Source organism: Triturus cristatus, chromosome 2_2, assembly GCF_964204655.1.
Source record: "Triturus cristatus chromosome 2_2, aTriCri1.1, whole genome shotgun sequence".
In the NCBI taxonomy this organism is placed as follows: domain Eukaryota; kingdom Metazoa; phylum Chordata; class Amphibia; order Caudata; family Salamandridae; genus Triturus; species Triturus cristatus.
In genome coordinates, this window is record NC_140582.1 from 807,115,052 (window position 1) to 807,133,290 (window position 18,239).

At 41.8% G+C, this 18,239-nt stretch overlaps 1 protein-coding gene across 2 annotated transcripts in view; it reads left to right on the forward strand.

The window, feature by feature from the left end:
• The window catches only part of SGCB (sarcoglycan beta), a 290,526-nt gene extending 275,318 nt beyond the window's left edge, over positions 1-15,208 (forward strand). For both annotated transcript variants that reach the window (XM_085642109.1, XM_085642108.1), the window contains one exon: positions 10,516-15,208. In XM_085642109.1, coding sequence (XP_085498235.1) covers positions 10,516-10,719 — 204 coding nt within the window. In that variant the 3' untranslated portion in view covers positions 10,720-15,208. The remainder of the gene's footprint in view (positions 1-10,515) is intronic.
• The last annotated feature ends 3,031 nt before the right edge of the window (positions 15,209-18,239 follow it).

Below are 18,239 nucleotides of genomic sequence, written 5' to 3' on the forward strand. Positions count from 1 at the left end.
GGACTCAACACTAGATGGCGGAAGTATGCAAAGCATTTGACTCTACAGCACCACATATCAAGAATAGATGCTTACAGGGTAAGTAACATAATCCTTTTGTGCGCAAACGTGTTGTGTGATTCACTGTTCCAGCACCTGTGACTTTTCAGGATCTGTAACTTAACTTGCTCCAGAATTCATCAGGTGCATTTTTCAGCTCAACCAGACTTACCTGAAACCAGTCCTCCAGCCGATCAAGGCCTTTGTGGACACGGCTCCAGTGCCTTGAGGCACTCGCCTGGCTTCTCTCCCTCGCCCTAACCTTTTTCTCTCTATCTCTGTGACTTCTATGCCACAACTCTTCATCTGTGTGCCATTTCTGTCACTCTTTCTGCATCTTTTTGTGCCTTTTCTCTCACCCTTTGTGCCTTTTTACTCATTCTTTTTGCCTTTTCTATCACTCTTTCTGCTACTCTTGGTGCCTTTTCACTCGCTCTTCTTTCCTTTTCTCTCAGTATTTTCTGCTACTTTTTTGTGCCTTTTCACTCAATCTTCTTCTGACCTTTGCTATCTCTGCCATCTTCTCTCCACGCCCCTTTCCTACCTTCTCTGTGCCCTCTCACTGCTCCCCTTGCTCCTTAACTATTCCTCGCACCTCTCTCCTTCCCTTCCGCTGTGATGCTCCTCCTTAGCCTCGCCCTCTTCTCCATGCTCTCCTCCTCCCTCCCAGGACTTACTTATGGGCAGCTGCAGTGTAGACACGCCAGAGGCGCACCAAAGGCAAGCATGTCTGCACCTGGACTGCACCTAGCGCCAGAAACCCTGATCCTCCACGACGTACCACAACCCTGCTATTTAGTTCCACGCCTTGAACTCAGAACATGTCACAACCTTCTGCTGGTGCACCACACAACACGGAAGAAGCTTTCACCTGCTGCCTCCGCTGCTTCACCTGCACCCTCTGCAGCTTCACCTGCACCACCACTCCTAGAACTCCAACCAAGAACATACAACACCCTTCCCCACACACACTCAAACACCTACCAATAAACACACCTGCACTCCTCACACACCAATTTTATGTTTCTTAACACCCACCCAATCACTCAGCAAACACGCCACGGCGATCTGGGACCTGCTGGACAACAATGCCTCAGACCTTCTCTTCCTCATGGAAACATGGCTGACCACAGCTTTAATTCCAGACATCGCTACCGCCGTCCCCGCTGGATACAAGATAGCCAGGCAAGGCCCAGAGGTGGAATCGACATTGTCTACAAAGACACCTTCATCTGCACTGCCTCCAATAAATCCAGAGAAAACTACATTGAACAGCTCAACTTTAAATTACGATTCACAGAAAACTTCACCCTAAATTTCCATCTAGGAGACCAGTCCCACCTCAACTTAGCCTCCCTTCTTGACAACCTCGGAAACCTTGGACTAATTCAACTTGTCACAGAGCCCATACACAGCTCCGGACCCATCTTAGTTCCTGTCTTCACATTCTTCAGCAACATCACGATCAACAGCATCCGTCACCTGAACAGACCACACCATAGTCAGTTTCACAACCTGCATTTATCAATAAAAAAAATAAATCTATAAAAAACAATAAACAGTGGGCTCAGCACGCTGACACTGGAACAGCCTAATGGAGGCGGATTGGATGACTGCCCTCCATAAGTACAAACCAGAACCCACAGGCTTCCTGGCACGCAACATTAAAAACTTCAACAAGAAAATCACCAACTGCGCTGACACGCTGACCCCATGAAACTAAGGCACATAGAAAAAATTAGAACACACGCCACAACAGGTACTCAGAAGACCTTAGAATGACCAAACAACACTGCAAAGAACTGGGATGGAAATGGAGAACCAGCTAAAGGAAAGTGGAAAGAGATGCTTTCGGAGCCGCCCAGAAAAGATACCACAAGCTAATCCAAGAAAGAGGAAGGTCATAGTCGAACTAATAAACACCATCTCCAACAGCAGCAGAGAAACTTTCAAAATCATAAAGCACTTCGCCACACACACAGCTGCCACCGGCAACATAACCGGTCTGTGTAAACACATCTCAAACTGCAGCAAGATCAAAACCTTATACAGCAGTTTCGCCCCCCAACCAGACCACCCCTGACCCTCTCCACAACAATCATGAAGACCATTCACTCCGGGGCCCCGGCAGACCCCTGACCCCACCACACCTTCGAAAAAGAAGCAATCACTATCAGCGAGACCCTCACTCCGTTCCTCAACCCCTCCATCATTACAGCCACCTTTCCGGAACCAAAATAACACAAAGCCTTCAACACCGCCCTAAAGAAATCCTCTGCCAACCAGCCAAAACACGCCAATTACCAACTGTTATCCCTCCTTTCCTACCCAGCCAAAGTCTTTGAAGAAACCACTTACATGTGCCTCTGCGACCAACTCACCAAACACCAGCTTCTTTATGCCACACAATCAGGACTTAGACCAAATCAAAGTACGTCCACTGCCCTAATAGCAGCAACGATGACATCCTCGAAAAGGGAGAGCCCCCAGCCCTCCTTCTAGACCTATCAGCAGTTTCTGACACCGTCTCTTATCCCATCCTAGTCCGAAGACTCCATAAAGCAGGCATTCAGGGACATTTAGGGACATGCCCTTGAATGGATCTGGCCCTTTCTCACCAGAAGAACCCAGACCGTTAGCATCCCCCACTACTCCTCTGAAGCACAAGATTTAATCTGCAGAGTCCCGCACGACTCCTTGCTCAGCCCGATGCTCTTAAATATCTACATGCCTCCTCTGGCCAACGTCATGAAAGATCACAACATAAACATCCTCAATTATGCCAACCACACACAGCTGGTACTGTTCCTCTTACACAAACACCCAGCATAAGGAACAAGTTCAACACATGCATGACAAAAATTGTCACCTGGATGAAATACAATTGCCTAAAACCGAAGTAATAGTCTTCTGGAAAGACGCCCTCTCCATTAGACTACACCCGGTGGCCCACAGACCTTGGACCAGCCACCACGCCTCAAGCGAGAAAACTCAGAATCCTTATTAACAATAGACTGGACATGACCGCCCAAATCAACAAAGTGGTCGCGTCCTATTTCAGCACCCTGAGAATGCTGAAGAAAATCTTCAAGTGGCTACTAGACAACACCAGGAAAATGATCACCCAGGCCCACATCACCATCAGACTATACTATGGGAGCACCCTGTATGCATGCTAGTGCCCCCACTCCCCCAAACAATGGGTGCAGTCTTTCTGCCCCCTCCCAGATGCATATGGCGGCAAAAGATCTGCAGCCATCTATGGAAACCTACCAAATCCCGACATGTCGGAAACTAGATATCCAGGTGAGTCTAGAGAGGTGTGGTTTGTATGGAACTTTTTCTTACCCGGAATCCCCTGCAAACATAAAATTTAGCTAAAAACATGACGTTTTCCTCACATTTCTGTGTGGAAAAGTTGTGAAATCACCGGGCTGACACAATTTTCCTACCACTCAGCGTTCCCACAGGTATCCTGATAAAAATTAGACCTCACGTGTGTGGGTGGGCCAACAGGGAAGGGCCGAAAATGTATTGTGGAGACATCAAAATTATCTATCACAAAATGACCTGGTTTTGCAAGGCGGCTATGTAGTGAAACCTACCAAACCTAGACATTTGTGAAAACTAGACACCCGGGAGAGTCCAGCGAGGTGTGGCTTGCGTGGATCCCCCAACGTTCTTTTACCCCGAATCTCCTGCATACGTCACGTTTAGCTAAAAAAAACATTTTTTCCTCACATTTGGGGATCCGTGCAAGCCTAGACTCCCCCGGGTGCTTAGTGATGTACACTAAAGTTGTCCATATTCTTGTTAGTATTTCTTTCACTTTGAATGTGTGCATATGTTTTTGCACCCATATTTCCTGGGTTTTTAGGATTAATAATAATAATAATGCAATTTATAGAGCACGTAGCTACTTCAAATGAAATGTCCCAGCGCTAGGTCCAAGCTCCCACAAGGCATAAACGCTACAGTTCTCTCAGTCAGCCGCATCGTAATAGCCAAGTTTTTAGTTTTTTTCCGAAAGACAGCTTCCAAGGGGCCGGACGGACTGCATGGGGAAGAGAGTTCCAAAGTTTGGACACTAAATAGCTGAAGTAGCTGCCAACAATGCAAGCTCTCTTCACTTTGGGAACACTAGCCAACATGGCACCTGCAGATATTAAATTCCTAGAGGGTACATGGGGTTAATAAAAGATTGGAGGTACCATGAGCCTTTGTTGGGGAATTCCTTATATCAATAGCATAGTGCTTTAAAAGAGGATCTCTGCTTCAGCGGGCGCTAGTTCAGCTTTTTAAGCACAGCCCTAATAGATGCACGCTTTGGAAGTTTGAGTAGATGTGCAGAAGCGTTCTGCAATCGTTGGAGTCTCTTTAAATGGGACTGTGTTACCCTGATATACAGAACATTACAGCAGTCAAGCCTGGACATAATCAGGGCTTGAACTACTGTTTTGTTTTCAGACTCTGGCAAGAAGCAAAAGATTTTCTTAAGACTCTTAAGCAATCCAAAATCTTTTCCTGCAAGTGCAGTGATTTAGTTGTCAAAAGAAAGCTTTTCATGAAACCAAATGACCCAATTCTTGACTTTAGGCTTAGGCAGGGGTAGTGGGCCCAGATTATTGGGCTAGCAAGCAGTGGACCAGATGTCAGAATGATTGCCCTGAGTCAGTACCTCGGTCTTCCCAACTTTTATCATTTGACCGTTCGAGTCCTTCCACCTAGTGACCTCTGCGAGGCAAAGGCATAGGGAGGAGGCTATATGGGAGGAGTTCTGGGGAAAGAGTGATGATGAGCTGACTGCCATCTGCATTTTAGATGATGGTAAACCCATAGTGTTCGATAACCTCAGCCGAGGGGCGCACATACACATTAAAAAGGGTTGGGCTCAAGGAAGAGCCCTGCGGCACTCCTTGCTGCAAAGGAAGCACTTTTGACCGTAAGGGTTTTTGAGACACCTGAAAGGTGCGCTCCTACAGGAAACCGGCAACCCATCTCAGAGCTTTATGAACAACACTGCAGCTCTAGAGTCTTTCGATCAGGATGTTATGGCACACGGTGTAGAAAGCGGCACTGGGATCCAACAGAAGTAATGCTGCAGAGTTGCCAGCATCCAAAATTTGGCAAATTTACTCTGTTTCAAGCAGCCAGGCTGACTCAGTGCTGTATGAGGGGCGAAAACCCAACTGACTCTTATGAGGCAGATCATGGGCCTCAGTGAAGCTATAGAGCTACTTTTTAACATGCTTCTTTGTGATCTTAGAGAAGAGTGGAAGGAGCGGGATTGGGCAATATTTTCTGGCTTGGTGGGATCATTACATATGTTTTCTAAGCCTATATTTCATTTAATGTTTTTAGCCCAATTTAGAGTTTAGCATTCTACGAAATTGAAAGAGTTTGTGATGCAGGTGTATGAGCTGATGGGATTCCCCATTTGCTCAATTTGTGTAATCACATGCAAATACTCTCTTAATCGCCTGAATTAACTCCCATTTGTTTTGGCAATTTGTGTGGTCAAGTTCATGCTTATTAAAATTTCAAATGGCAAAAAGCCCTGAAATTTACAAGTTGAAAAACAAATGGAATAACATTAATTAAAAAGCATGCTATGTCACTAGAATATTTACCTAGTTCAAAAGCCACACCAATATATAATTATTACTAAAGATGACAATTGCATCTCTTTGGCTAGGAGCCTGGTACTTTAAAAACAGTCCACATAAGTAACATCAACATAACGATAGTACCCAAAAGCAATATAGAACAAGATGCACATCTGAGCATTTTGACAAATTTATGAACAAATACCATCATTACATTATAATGTATCTCCAAACCCTGAAACATTTCAACCCGGATGCACTCCATTTGCCCATATTTAACGTTAGGTCTACATAATTGTCTCCGTTTGCCTTTTTTTTTGCTGATTATGATCTTCTCCTGTGCCTTGGAATTGCGTTGGTTTTCACCCCTTCCACTAGGTGATTCCCTAAACCCATTTAAAAACATTTTACCTTAGCCTACTTGTACGATGGTTTTTGTCAAAAAATTGAACAAAGTGGTTAAAAACGAGCATAGAGAGCCACAACATGGTTCAAAGTAAATAAAAGCAAAGCGCTATGGCGCAGCTAGTGCTGACGTCGCCATAGCACTTTGTTTTTACTGTAAGCCATGTTGCACAGCAGCCCACGCTATAATTAATGACACTATTAATATATTTACTATTTTATATATATTTAAAAAACAATATTTATTACAACTATATCAATGACCAATATTTTTTTTTCTCTCAATATTTTTGTACTTACCCCTATAAGTATAGGATGACAATATTTTTGACATCGATATTTTGGTCACTTTATTTTGGTATGAGGATATTTTGGGGGTCTATATTTTGTTAGTGAACCCATAAGCTTCACAGACTAAAATAAGGAACTAGAAGAAACTGACAGATAAAAAGAATGAATGAATCCTGAGTAAACATATACACGTGATTTATCCTGCTTAGGCACAAGCCCCTGATTCTCACAACATAGTAAAATCATTCCATTCTCCAAACTAACCACACAAAGGGTAGATCTTTGGTGGTGCACTATCATTAGGCTTTTCTGTTTTCAGTTTACTTTAGTTGTGAATTCTGGTTGGTGGGTTTCAGTGTTTTCCAACAGTTTCAGAAATTGTTAAAATTAGTGGTAACAATTCTTGCTCCTTAAACATCATTGAGATGATGTTTTTCTTGTGCTTTTAAATAATTTGTTTTTTATTCCATTGCTTCCTTTATTCATTCCAATTACTATCCTCCCTTCTTTCTTTCCAGCTCATAATTGTCTTCTCTGTATCTTTTCCTTGAGTTTGATTGTCCTTGTAACATTTCGTTATTTTCCACACCTCTCTTCCCATCTCTTTTCCCAGCACACAAACAATCTGTCTCATTTCATCATGTCTCATCTGCCTGTCTTATTTGCATCCACCCAGTCCCTTCCATTGTTCATGATGCACATGGATAGGGATACATTTGCACCCTCTTAAGTTTGATTGCATCAAATAAAAAGTCAATGGTGAACATTTAACACACTATCCTGCTATTACTAACCAGCGTCACACTGCCCTGTTTGTCTTAAGATACCAGGAATGAATCTGGTTCATAAATGTGATATATGATCTGGGCATAATCCTTCTCTGATTGGTCAAAGGGGAGACATCTGCTAAGGAAGTATTATGCAGACTATTACCGTCTTTGGTGACATCAAACTCCTGAGATAGTATGCTGCAGTGCAGCTGAGTTAGTAAAGAAACTTCAAAATGTGCAGGACGCCTTGGGTTCTTTGCCTGTGCAGTTCACACCATGAATAAAGTTTATTTTGATTTGTTGGAAGATTTTATGTTTATTTGAAAGCTGGCAAAAGGACCACTAAGATTCTATTTTTTTTTTTACCAAGCCTGTAGACCTTGGTTTATTTGAATGCAGTGAGGGCACTGTGCTCCTTGCAGATGTGTGTGCGTTCCCCAAGATACTTTACCTTTGTATTCTGTGCAGCATTCTCTCTTCGCGTGCATGCATGTTCCATCTTGGGAAACAGAATGAGCACACCTCAATATGATTCCATGAAATAAATCACTGTAGTTTATACAGATTAATTTGTCAAACATTAGGTTTTCTTTTGGCACCCAATTTTGACATGGTAGCAGGGAATGGAAATTAAACTTGATGATCCTGGGGCTGTATCAAGAATATATTCTACTGCAGTATGCAGGCTCAGACCAGGCCATGGTCTAATTTTGCTAACATAGAGCAGTCTGCAGCACATGATTGGAAAACAGAACAGTGGCAGTCTCTTCATATTTCTAAGTTGCTCTGTCTGCAATTTATACGCTAACTCATAGACTTTCTTAGTTAATATATGCAATGTGAGCAGCTCAGTTTCCACAAAACCGACATATGGACCTCTTTTGGGACTATTCTTGATAGCTGAAGATGTTCATCCTGTGATCTTTTTCCTTGTGTATGAAAGGAATGCAGCTTCTACAGGTATGTCTTTTAGACTTTTGCCATATAAATCTAAGAACAGGCATGTTAGGTACAGTGCTTTATGGGATGACATTAGTTTTAGAGGCATCCATATGGACAATGTTGCCGCAATCTTGATATTTGAGCTGTCAGAAAGCAAAGTTCTGGCCTGCACCATGGCCTCGGGGCGATGCCTTTTGCTCCATACTGAGACCCTGCTCATAGTTCAACTGTGAGCTTGCTGCCACTACACAACAGTGTGCAGTGAACAGTGAGCTGAATCCATGTGAGATGAGTCACATTCCCAAAGTGGCATGGAAGTATGTCCAGGGATTCTGTCCAAGAACCTTGCATGTGGTCAAAGGTGCATAATAAGTGGTTTACTTTGGCCCAGGAGGGTCACAGCAGGAGCATCCATCACTGGAAAGTGCTTAGAGGTAGAACCTGCTCTTCTACTGCATTTATGCTAGAGGGCACCTAAGCTGTAAAAGTGCAGCAAAATCCGGTGTTTTACAGGTTCTACTGAAAAACAAATATTCCTTTCAGTGATATTCTATCGGTTAAAATCATTTTCAACTAAGTGTGTCAACTGGTTAATGGGTGACTGGAGAATAAAGTGATTTATTAGATTTGGGTCCCCATGATATGTAAGCAGCCACTTTGCCAGTACTGGAAGAGCTTGGCAATGATGGTGATAAGCACAAAATGATGCATATTGAATATGTAAACTATGGAGGCAAACATATTTTACGAGAAGAACTTGCTAATATCAAATGAGAGGTACTTAGGTTGATATTATGAATTCACCTTCAGATGAGTGACAAAAATGCAGGTGAGCTGTTAAGCCTTTGCTGGTTTAACTGAAATCTGCAGAGGAGTCACTGATGTTTGCAGTATTGTGACTCATTCAGCAGGCCATGTTTAAACGGGAATAAAGAAAAATCTGTATAAACTAGAGAAGATGGTCAGCATGGTGCAAAGACTGTATAACACCATAGTTCTGGAGGTTGAAGAACTCAACCATGTACACCAAAAAGGAAAGAAATTAGAGTATGACTTTAACATAATGTGTTACAGCAAACAAATGATGGACGGAATGCTGACAATGCAAACATTCTCCCCCAGTCAAAAGATCTGGGTTAAATCCATCGTTTTTGTCCACTACGCCACCCCAGTTTGGCCCCAGCCATATGCAAATCAGTCTTGACCCTGTGCCCCATGGGAACAGTCCAGACCGAACTGCCAGGCCAGGTCTTCCCTGGACCGGAAACGAGCATCCTGGGACCGGTTTCAGGGTATTTCACCCTTCTTCAGCCAGGCTAGCTTGAATCCAGTGGCACAGTGAGCAAGGGACCCACGTCTGGGCATACCCATCACACTTAGGGCGAAAAGTGTTACTGCAAACAAATGATGGACGGAATGCTGACAATGCAAACATTCTCCCCCAGTCAAAAGATTTGGGTAAAATCCATCGTTCTTTTGCCCACTACGCCACCCCAGTTTGGACCCAGCCATATGCAAATCAGTCTTGACCCTGTGTCCCATGGGAACAGTCCAGACCGAACTGCTAGGCCAGGTCCTCCCTGGACTGTAAACAAGCATCCTGGGACTGGTTTCAGGGTATTTCACCCTTCTTCAGCCAGGCTAGCTTGAATCCAGTGGCACAGTGAGCAAGACTGATTGCATATGGCTGGGTTTAAACTGGTATGGCATGGTGAGCAAAAAAACGATGGATTTAGGCCCAGATCTCTGTACTGGGGTGAATGTATGACATTGTTCTGCATTCTGACCATCAACTGTTGTTTTTGCATTTATCATAATGATCATGAGTGTTGTATAATGTGCACTGGGTTGGGGGTGGGCGGAATTTGCGTACTCGCGTTACGCAAATCTCCGCGAAACGGTAAAAAATCTCCGCGAACATGCAGAAATTCCGCGATGCTTTTTTCCTGTTCACAGTTGCTGTTTGCGTGCTCGGGGAGAAATATCTCGCGAACACGCATTTTGAGAACGCGAACAAGAAAATTTTTTGCGAAGTCGCAGAAAGCAGAATATTGGGCAATTTCGCGTTCTCCGCGGAACGCGAAATTGCCGAAATTCCGCGAGCGGAACGGAATTTACCGCCCAGGCCTACACTGGGTAAGTATTTTCCGAAGCAACCTTTAGACAACTATTTTAGCTATAGAGGTTAGACATAGCAGCACATTGAAGTATTTAGTCACAGAAACGGTGGGTCCATAATGCATTTCCATAATTGAGGAGGATAAAAATAGTGATGGGATTTACCAAGACTTGTCATTGGCACATTAAGGTATTTAGTACTGTAAATGTCTTGAAAAAGCTAAAGCATAATTAAAGGCACATGACATATAAAGTGTAAGCTGATTAGGGATTGTCAGTCTTCATTTGCAGTCGTTTTCTGTGCATTGCAAGAAAGTAATTGGTCTTTATCTTTCCTCTTCTAGGAGCACAGCATTGTCCTGAATGGCTCAGTAATGGTCAGTACATCCAGATTACCAACTTCTCATGCAGGAGAGCTTTTTTATGACGATGGCTGGGAACGCTACAAGCTGTGCATGTGTGCAGATGGAACTTTATTCAGAGTTCAAGTAAAAACACGCAACATGGGGTGCCAAACGTCAGAAAACCCATGCGGGAATACACACTAAATGCAGAGCCAAAGAGGGCAGAAGATTTCATCACAAGACTTATTATGGTTACAGAAAGTGCTTGGCTGAACTCTTTTCTGTGAGGTGTAGTAATTCATGATTTGGACTGTGTTATCATATGCTTAACAGTATTAACTTCAACATGAAATTAACATGTTTAAACTTAAGATTAGCTGGTGTTGCCTGCGAAATCAAAGATGGAAAAAACTACATTTATATAGTCCATTACATCAGAACTGGATTATAAGATTATAGAAATCGGAACATTTCAAAGTCGCCATGCACACATGCTGTCACTGATTTGGGGGAAATTACCTCCCTTGCATTATTTGCGGTGAAACTATTTGGAAATGGACATTGGAAATGATGATTAATTTTGTAGTTCAGTTGGTCAAACCATGGATGATAACTGTTCTTCAAATTTTCAAAAGTGAATTTAATTGAGACTTACTTTCATCTAAGTCAAAGGACAATTTTGAGTGTGATACTTAAAGGAGACAAGTAACTTTTGACTCTTCTTTGATAACATACAGTGTGACATAAAAAACTTGCACCAGACATATTTTGCTCGATAATGCTTAGCTGGAGTCACTTTGTTTTGTATAATTTTGCAACACCAGTAGCAACTTATCTAATACTTCACTTTGTGCAAATGTCTCTTTCTCTGAGGCATTCCACCATCCAAAAATTCCCCTTAGCCCTTTGAATTTTTTCTTTTAGGAGTTTTCTGAAGTACAAAGTGGTTAACACTTCATAATTGTGTTAGCAACTTAGTTGAGATAATACTTGTAACTATTCCAATCCCTGTTTAGAAATGGAGAGCATCGGAGACCCTACGGCTTTGAGAGATTTAGTAATGAAATAGGTCAAACATTTGACGAGAAAATGAAGGAGTAAGATGGTTTGTGCAACATCTAACTTATTGTATAACACGAAGACGGACTGAACCGTAGATGTTTTGTGCTTTTCAGTGACATAGTTATAATCCAAAATTACAATGGCTAGAAGGATCCTTAATTAACACTGTAAATAATTAAAGTTAAAAACAAGTGGCCCTTTTTTGACGCAATTAAGAGACTTAATTATTCAGGACTGTCTTTTTCTGAACAACTGTCCTCTTTTTTTTTTTTTTCAGGACTTCCATGACCGTCTAAACTGGGTGGTGGTAAACTTTGAGAGCCTGACTGCTTTTTAGCTGCTGGTCAGAATACTGTGCAGGCTGTTTTGGCGGAAGTGTCTGATGATATTTTAGCTCATGATGATAAGTGCTAACACTTTCTCCTGATTTCCTTAGATCTATTTTTGACCCGTAAAAACCTTGGAGCATTACCACTGTCAGGCCCACACTAATTCAGTTTCTTGATCTTCCGGGTCAGCCTTGGATTAGTTTTCTCTTGACAGATTGAGGACATTTGGTAAATATAGGTACAGTTGGGTTCTCACCTGCTCATGTTGAGATTGGCTCCTCCCCTTTCATTCAATATCTATCTCTATGCTACTAATGGAATAACTGATTTTGTTGGAGTATTGCAAAGATTTAGATCAATAGACAGCTGGGATGTAAAGCTCAGTGATGGGAAACCAAGATTCTCTTAAAGTTTAAGAATCTAGGAGTGATCTGAGTTGATAACATAAGCCAACTCCAGATTTTTCACCAGTGGGCTCTTTTGGCAAAGGCTAATACAGGTGTCCCCAGCTAGTGGATGGCGAGCTATCAATAGCTTGCAGAAACCTTCCGAGTAGCTCCCAGCCTTCATTTCATTTTTAACTAAGAACATCAATTAATGTGTTGCATTTTTATTTTCATGTTAAGGAAAAGATATATTTATTTCACATTATTATCAGGTTGCAGATAGCAGAGCTTGATAATGAGCAGTGCTCAACTCAGATGTATGACCCATGTGGATCACAGTGGTTCTGAACTAAAGCACTGAGGCATTTAACTCATACAAAATAGTCATTCTCAACTCCATATTGGAATATAAGAACAAAATGATGCTTTTAAATGACAGAAAATTATAATGACTACTATATTATTATAATATACTTAATGATTTAGTTAACTCTTCATTTTAATTTTCTCCCTATCAAAAGTATCGCATGTACAGACAGCAGGCATTTTGCTCCCAGTGGCTGGTAGACACAGTGCCATATTTATAACTGAAAAATACAGTCAATTTCTTTTAAATGGGAGAAATTTAAAATGAATAAAAATGTTTCTATGAAGCGTTGTCTTAGATGTTTCACTACTTTCAGTTAAGCCAATAAAGTCCTAATGTTTTATGAAGCATGTTCCTCACTTTTCAATTCCTCACATTTAAACAAATTACTGTGTTTTCCTGTTATAAATATGGCACCATGTCTACAGGCCACTAGGCGTAATATACCTGCTGTTAGTAAAGACACTGGCATGGGAGAAAATTAAAATGATGAGTTTTACGTAATGCATATATACATAAAGTTAACTCTTCAGTTAAACATTCTCCCAATTCAAAGTGTCACACAGCAGGCATCTTCCTCCTAGTGGCGGATATACATGCTGCCATAACTGAAAAATACCGCATTATTGAAGATCATTTTTCTGCACTTTAAATTTCTCCCATTTAAAATAAAATGGTCGTATGTTTGTGTTGTACATGTAAGAGTGCCTCATATGGCAAACAGTACGCCCTGTACCACAAGTACATAACACACAGGTTCTCAGTCACCCATACACATATATCCCATTCATTCACACACATGATCATACATCCCCACAGATCATGCACTCACTGATGCAAATTGCAGCCCTATCAGAGTGCACCTAGTCACAGTATCTTGTTCAAACCATAGTATTGTGCTCCAAGGACATTAGGTTTAAAGTCAATGAAGCTGGGCGAGGGCGTGTCTGGTAACAATGCACAAGTTATTTGGCCTTCAGTAGCTCATGACAGTTTCCACTAGTAGAAAGTAGCTTTCATTATAGAAAAGGTTTTAGACCCCTGGTCTAATGCATAAGGCATTACCAACTATTTAAATTAAACATCCTCAAAAGAAAGTGGGCTTGGGTATGTGAAAATGCTATACATTGACTGCCATCATGCCAGTGACCTCAGTACATCCAGAACACAGGTACATGCCTTACTTTTGACACCAGAAAGAGAAACACTGTATTTCCACTTGTGGAGTACCTTTGCTTGCTCACAGCCAGAAATAGATTAGTATTTAATATACATACCTAACTTATCAATATTTCCATGGCCTTTACAGGATTTCTCTTGAAGAGAAAGTTGAACCTTCTGTGTCTGCCATTCTATGCACTGGGAATTTGCTCATCACTGTATCTGACTTTATAAGTGGAATTGAATGTAGTTTTGCAATGCAGGCCCACTGTTGTGGAATTCTCGATCAAATTAGATCTGCCTGCTTCATGACTTATAGAAAGCACCAAAGACCCATTTATTTTAAAACTTACATTGCCTGTAATTCTTACTTTTCAGTCGACACTGTTCCAGACACGTAGAGATTTTTAGGTTTGTGACATGCACAGCATAAATCATAACAACCAAGTAAAAAATCTACTTTAGTCAGTCGACAAAGAAAGCATATAATTTGGAAGATTCTGATGGTATTTAACATAGTAGGTAAATCTGTGAAAATTGCAGCTTAGACCATCATCACCTGGTCTGTTTAGAAAAGTCAGAACTGTAATTGTGAAAAGATTTTGAAACCGAGTCGATTGCACATTTATTCAATGCTGACTATGACCAGCACTTCTCTGAGGCTATTGACCTCTCAGTCTGTACAACAGATTCTGTGTGTCATAGTACGCAGTGCTTAATCTTTCAGGTTTATGCATTGTATCGAGTTATGGTTAATGAATCAATCTTAGTTGTGTTAGGACTAGGAGGTATACTATGTGTTCACTACTGAATCTGAGACAGACTAAGGGATCGATTCTGTAAAGCTTACTTCATAATACTGGTACAGGTCAATGTAAGATTAAGCGGTATGTCAATCTTCCAGAGCGAATAAGTTAGATATAAAGATTGGAAAAAATTGGAAAAGAAGGAATCAAGGAAAACCTTAGGTCCTAGGGAAGTATAATGCTTCCAACTCAAAATTATCTAGCCATGAAGAAATATACGGAATCATGGGGTGGTTGTCACCGACAACCTTGTTGCCACTATCCGCTCCGTGCAAAAAATGTAGTGTCCTACAATTTTTATAAAACGGTGATTTCCTTGAACTACGAGATTTGATTATATTTTCCATTTTCCACAGCCATGTATTATTGTTTTCTGAAAAAAGTATACACATATATATATATATATATATATATATATATATACACTAACTGATAACTGCTATTTATTTTTGTGTCTTGAAAGAGATATCCCTTCATATTCTCAGAATTTTATTTAAGTTCAGTTACGATGTATTTTATGGTTTGTAAACATTTACAGACACAACATGGTTGATTAATAAAATTTGCTTTGCTGCCAAATTACTTGTTTCAGTGTACCTCCTCTATTCAGCATTGTATGTGTGTGTTTTTGTCCTTTTGCAAATTAGTTGATACAAGGCACAGAACCCCGAAAACATGTGCCTAACCTGAGTTACACACACTTGAGACCGGTGTTTTCCTTCTGGCAATGAGCAGAATAGGAACAGACACCTCTTGGCAGGAGGAGTACCAGTGGTGTATACTGTGCAACTTTGAGCTACAACTAATGGATGTGTAGAACTCAGACCGTCGCCTACTTTCCATACAGTTCACGTGCATGGATAGTTGCACTCTCTAAGCTGTGCACACTAGAAGATATTTTATGTTGGAAGGGAATTATTTTATAATTAGAGGAACTTGAATTTTTTTTTTATAAATGTAATTTATAAATTATTAAAGCAACAACATGCCATCTCTTTAAAGGGTAAGTATCTCAATAATTCAACAATTCTCGAACAGACCAATAAATTGACAACGATCTTCTTATAATAGATTAAAAACTCCCAGGAATCCCCCGTCCCCCCCCCCCCCCACCCATACCCTGGCACATTATTCAGTTATAGTGTCTCTTGCTCCTGACCTTGTCTGGCAATTGGGCTACACATCATTCCCTGATAACTGTTCCATTTCCCCCAAATCTTTGTCCATTTTTGCGGGCATCCCCTACTTTCATAGATCGTCCTTTCCGCCTGCATACACCAATCTATATCCATTTTCCACTCCTTCAGTGTCGGAGCATCCAGTGCCCTCCATTTCTTTGCGATATTACGTTTTGCAATCATAAATCCCAATGTTACCCATAGGCGTTTAGCATTTGTACGGTCCAAGGAACTTCAACATTTTTTCACACAAGTATATCGGTGTTAATAGGGCTGGGTTGTAATTTGTTCCTTACTTTACTTGATTTAACAAATATATTCATAAAATGTCATGACTATGTTTCAAAGAGCAGGAAATAACTTAGTAATAGTTAAGAAGAGTGTGATTATGAAATAATTAACTTGATTTATATTTGTTCATGTTGGTGCCTTCGTAAAATGTAAACCTCAAAATGTTTTTTGGGCTAGTGTTGCTTGCCTGTATTAATATTGCTGTCCACCTATATGCTTTAGGAAAATAAGGAAATGGAATTCTTGAATTAACCTAGACACGGGTGATTACCCTTGAGCATAATCAAGGTTGAGCATGTTTTGCTCATTTGTTCTTTACTTCTAATTCCTTGACATGAGTGATCCTAACGTATGGTTGTGCCCAGATCTGTTCTTAGCTCTTTGTGACATATAAAATCAAACTGATTCTCACTAGTGAAGCCTAACCACGCCGAAACCTGCCTGATTGTGCTTGCGTTACCATTCAGAGGGACCTGGCCTGGCAGTTTGGACTGGACAGTTATGCTGGTGCAAAAAGGATCAAGACTGATTGACATGTGAGTGGTTCCCATTCTGCATGAACAAAACGTCTGAACAACAGTGATGTGAAATGTGACTAGATCATAATAGTTTAGATAAATTCAGGTATTTGCATCAGTCACCTTTTTTTGTTGTTGTTGCAGTTTGAGAGTCTCCTTATGTATTGAGTATGCCCCGTCACTGGATGTTTTCTCACTGTACCATATGGAATTAAGTTGAACCTCAGTAATGAGACTGATGGACATGTGGTGGTTCCCATTCTGTAGTAGCAAAGAGGAGCACCAAAAAGTCTGAACAATGATGATATGAAGTGTGATTAGAGCAATTAGTAGTTTAGATGAATTCAAATATGTGCATCAGTCACATTTTTTGCAGTTTGGGAGTCACCTTATGCATTGGTATTTGTATTCCCTGCCTTTGGCCCCTCCCTCACTGTAATTGGGAATCAAGCTGCGTTTTAGTGATGAGTCGCAGCAAGGCTTAAAACCATTGGTGTTTTCCTGGATTTCCCGTTTATAGAATATGTGGCTAGGATTACTTTTTTTTTACTGTTCGTATTGCAGCTGGATCACTACTGATATACATGTGCATGGTCCCCTTCTGTAATGGCACAAAGCTATGGTATAAAAGGCACCCAAAGCAATTACCAACAATTCACATCTGATAGAGACTTCTAGCTGCAGATTCCCTACCTTAGAATTATCCACAGGCGTCAGACTGGAACTGGAAATTGTTCGTGAGCGGTACCCCTGCGCACCAGTAGGTGGCGTTGAACATCACTGCGTGGCCTTGCTGCCCACACCGGTAGTGATTCCTATACAGGCACATCCCTAGCTGACATGAGTTCTTTTCTTTCCATGCCAGTCAGTGCAGATCTGGAGAGAGCTACCCAGTCGGTCAATTTTTGACCAAGCTTTTTCGACATCTTGTCAAGGATTTTTGAGAGTTCTTCTCCTGGTGTGGCAGGGATGTCCACTAGGAAGACAGGCTTCAAGCCCTGCGGCGCGTGTGTCATCAACAGATGTTGTTGATGGGCCAGCACCATGTTTGCCTTTGGTGCCTGGAGCGTGACCATGACAGGACGGCCTGCTCCGATTGCTGCACAATGCGCCACACATTCCTTGCTGCGCAATGAGAGATGCCACGACTATCTTGATTCCGGAACCAGTTCCGATGCCAATGCTTCCAGCATAGCCAGAGACCACTGGCAGTGCCATCCCCATTCTGATCCCTTGCTCTGACACAGGTCCCTCGGGGAATCATCCAATGCCGACTCTGGCGCCGACTGGAGCCATGCCTTTCAGGCCATAGCCTGAATCCTGTTCCCATGGGGCTAGGACTCAGTGAGGATTGGGAGTTGTTGCTGGACCCTGAGGAATACCAGCCTTTAGATCCCCAAATGGACTGGTGTGAGAAGTTGGCGGAGGGCAGTGGAGTGGACACTTCTCAAGATACTGGCATGCTTTGTCCCCCTACTGTGGCAACAGAGGGGGGAGCATTATTTGTAATGGTGGTGAGAAGGGTGGTAAAAGTTCTCGACCTTAGCCTGCCCTCAGTGGCAGTCAAGGGGAACGTGTTGACCGAGGTGCTGCAGCTGGGAGTGTCTCCCTTAGAACTGCTTCTCC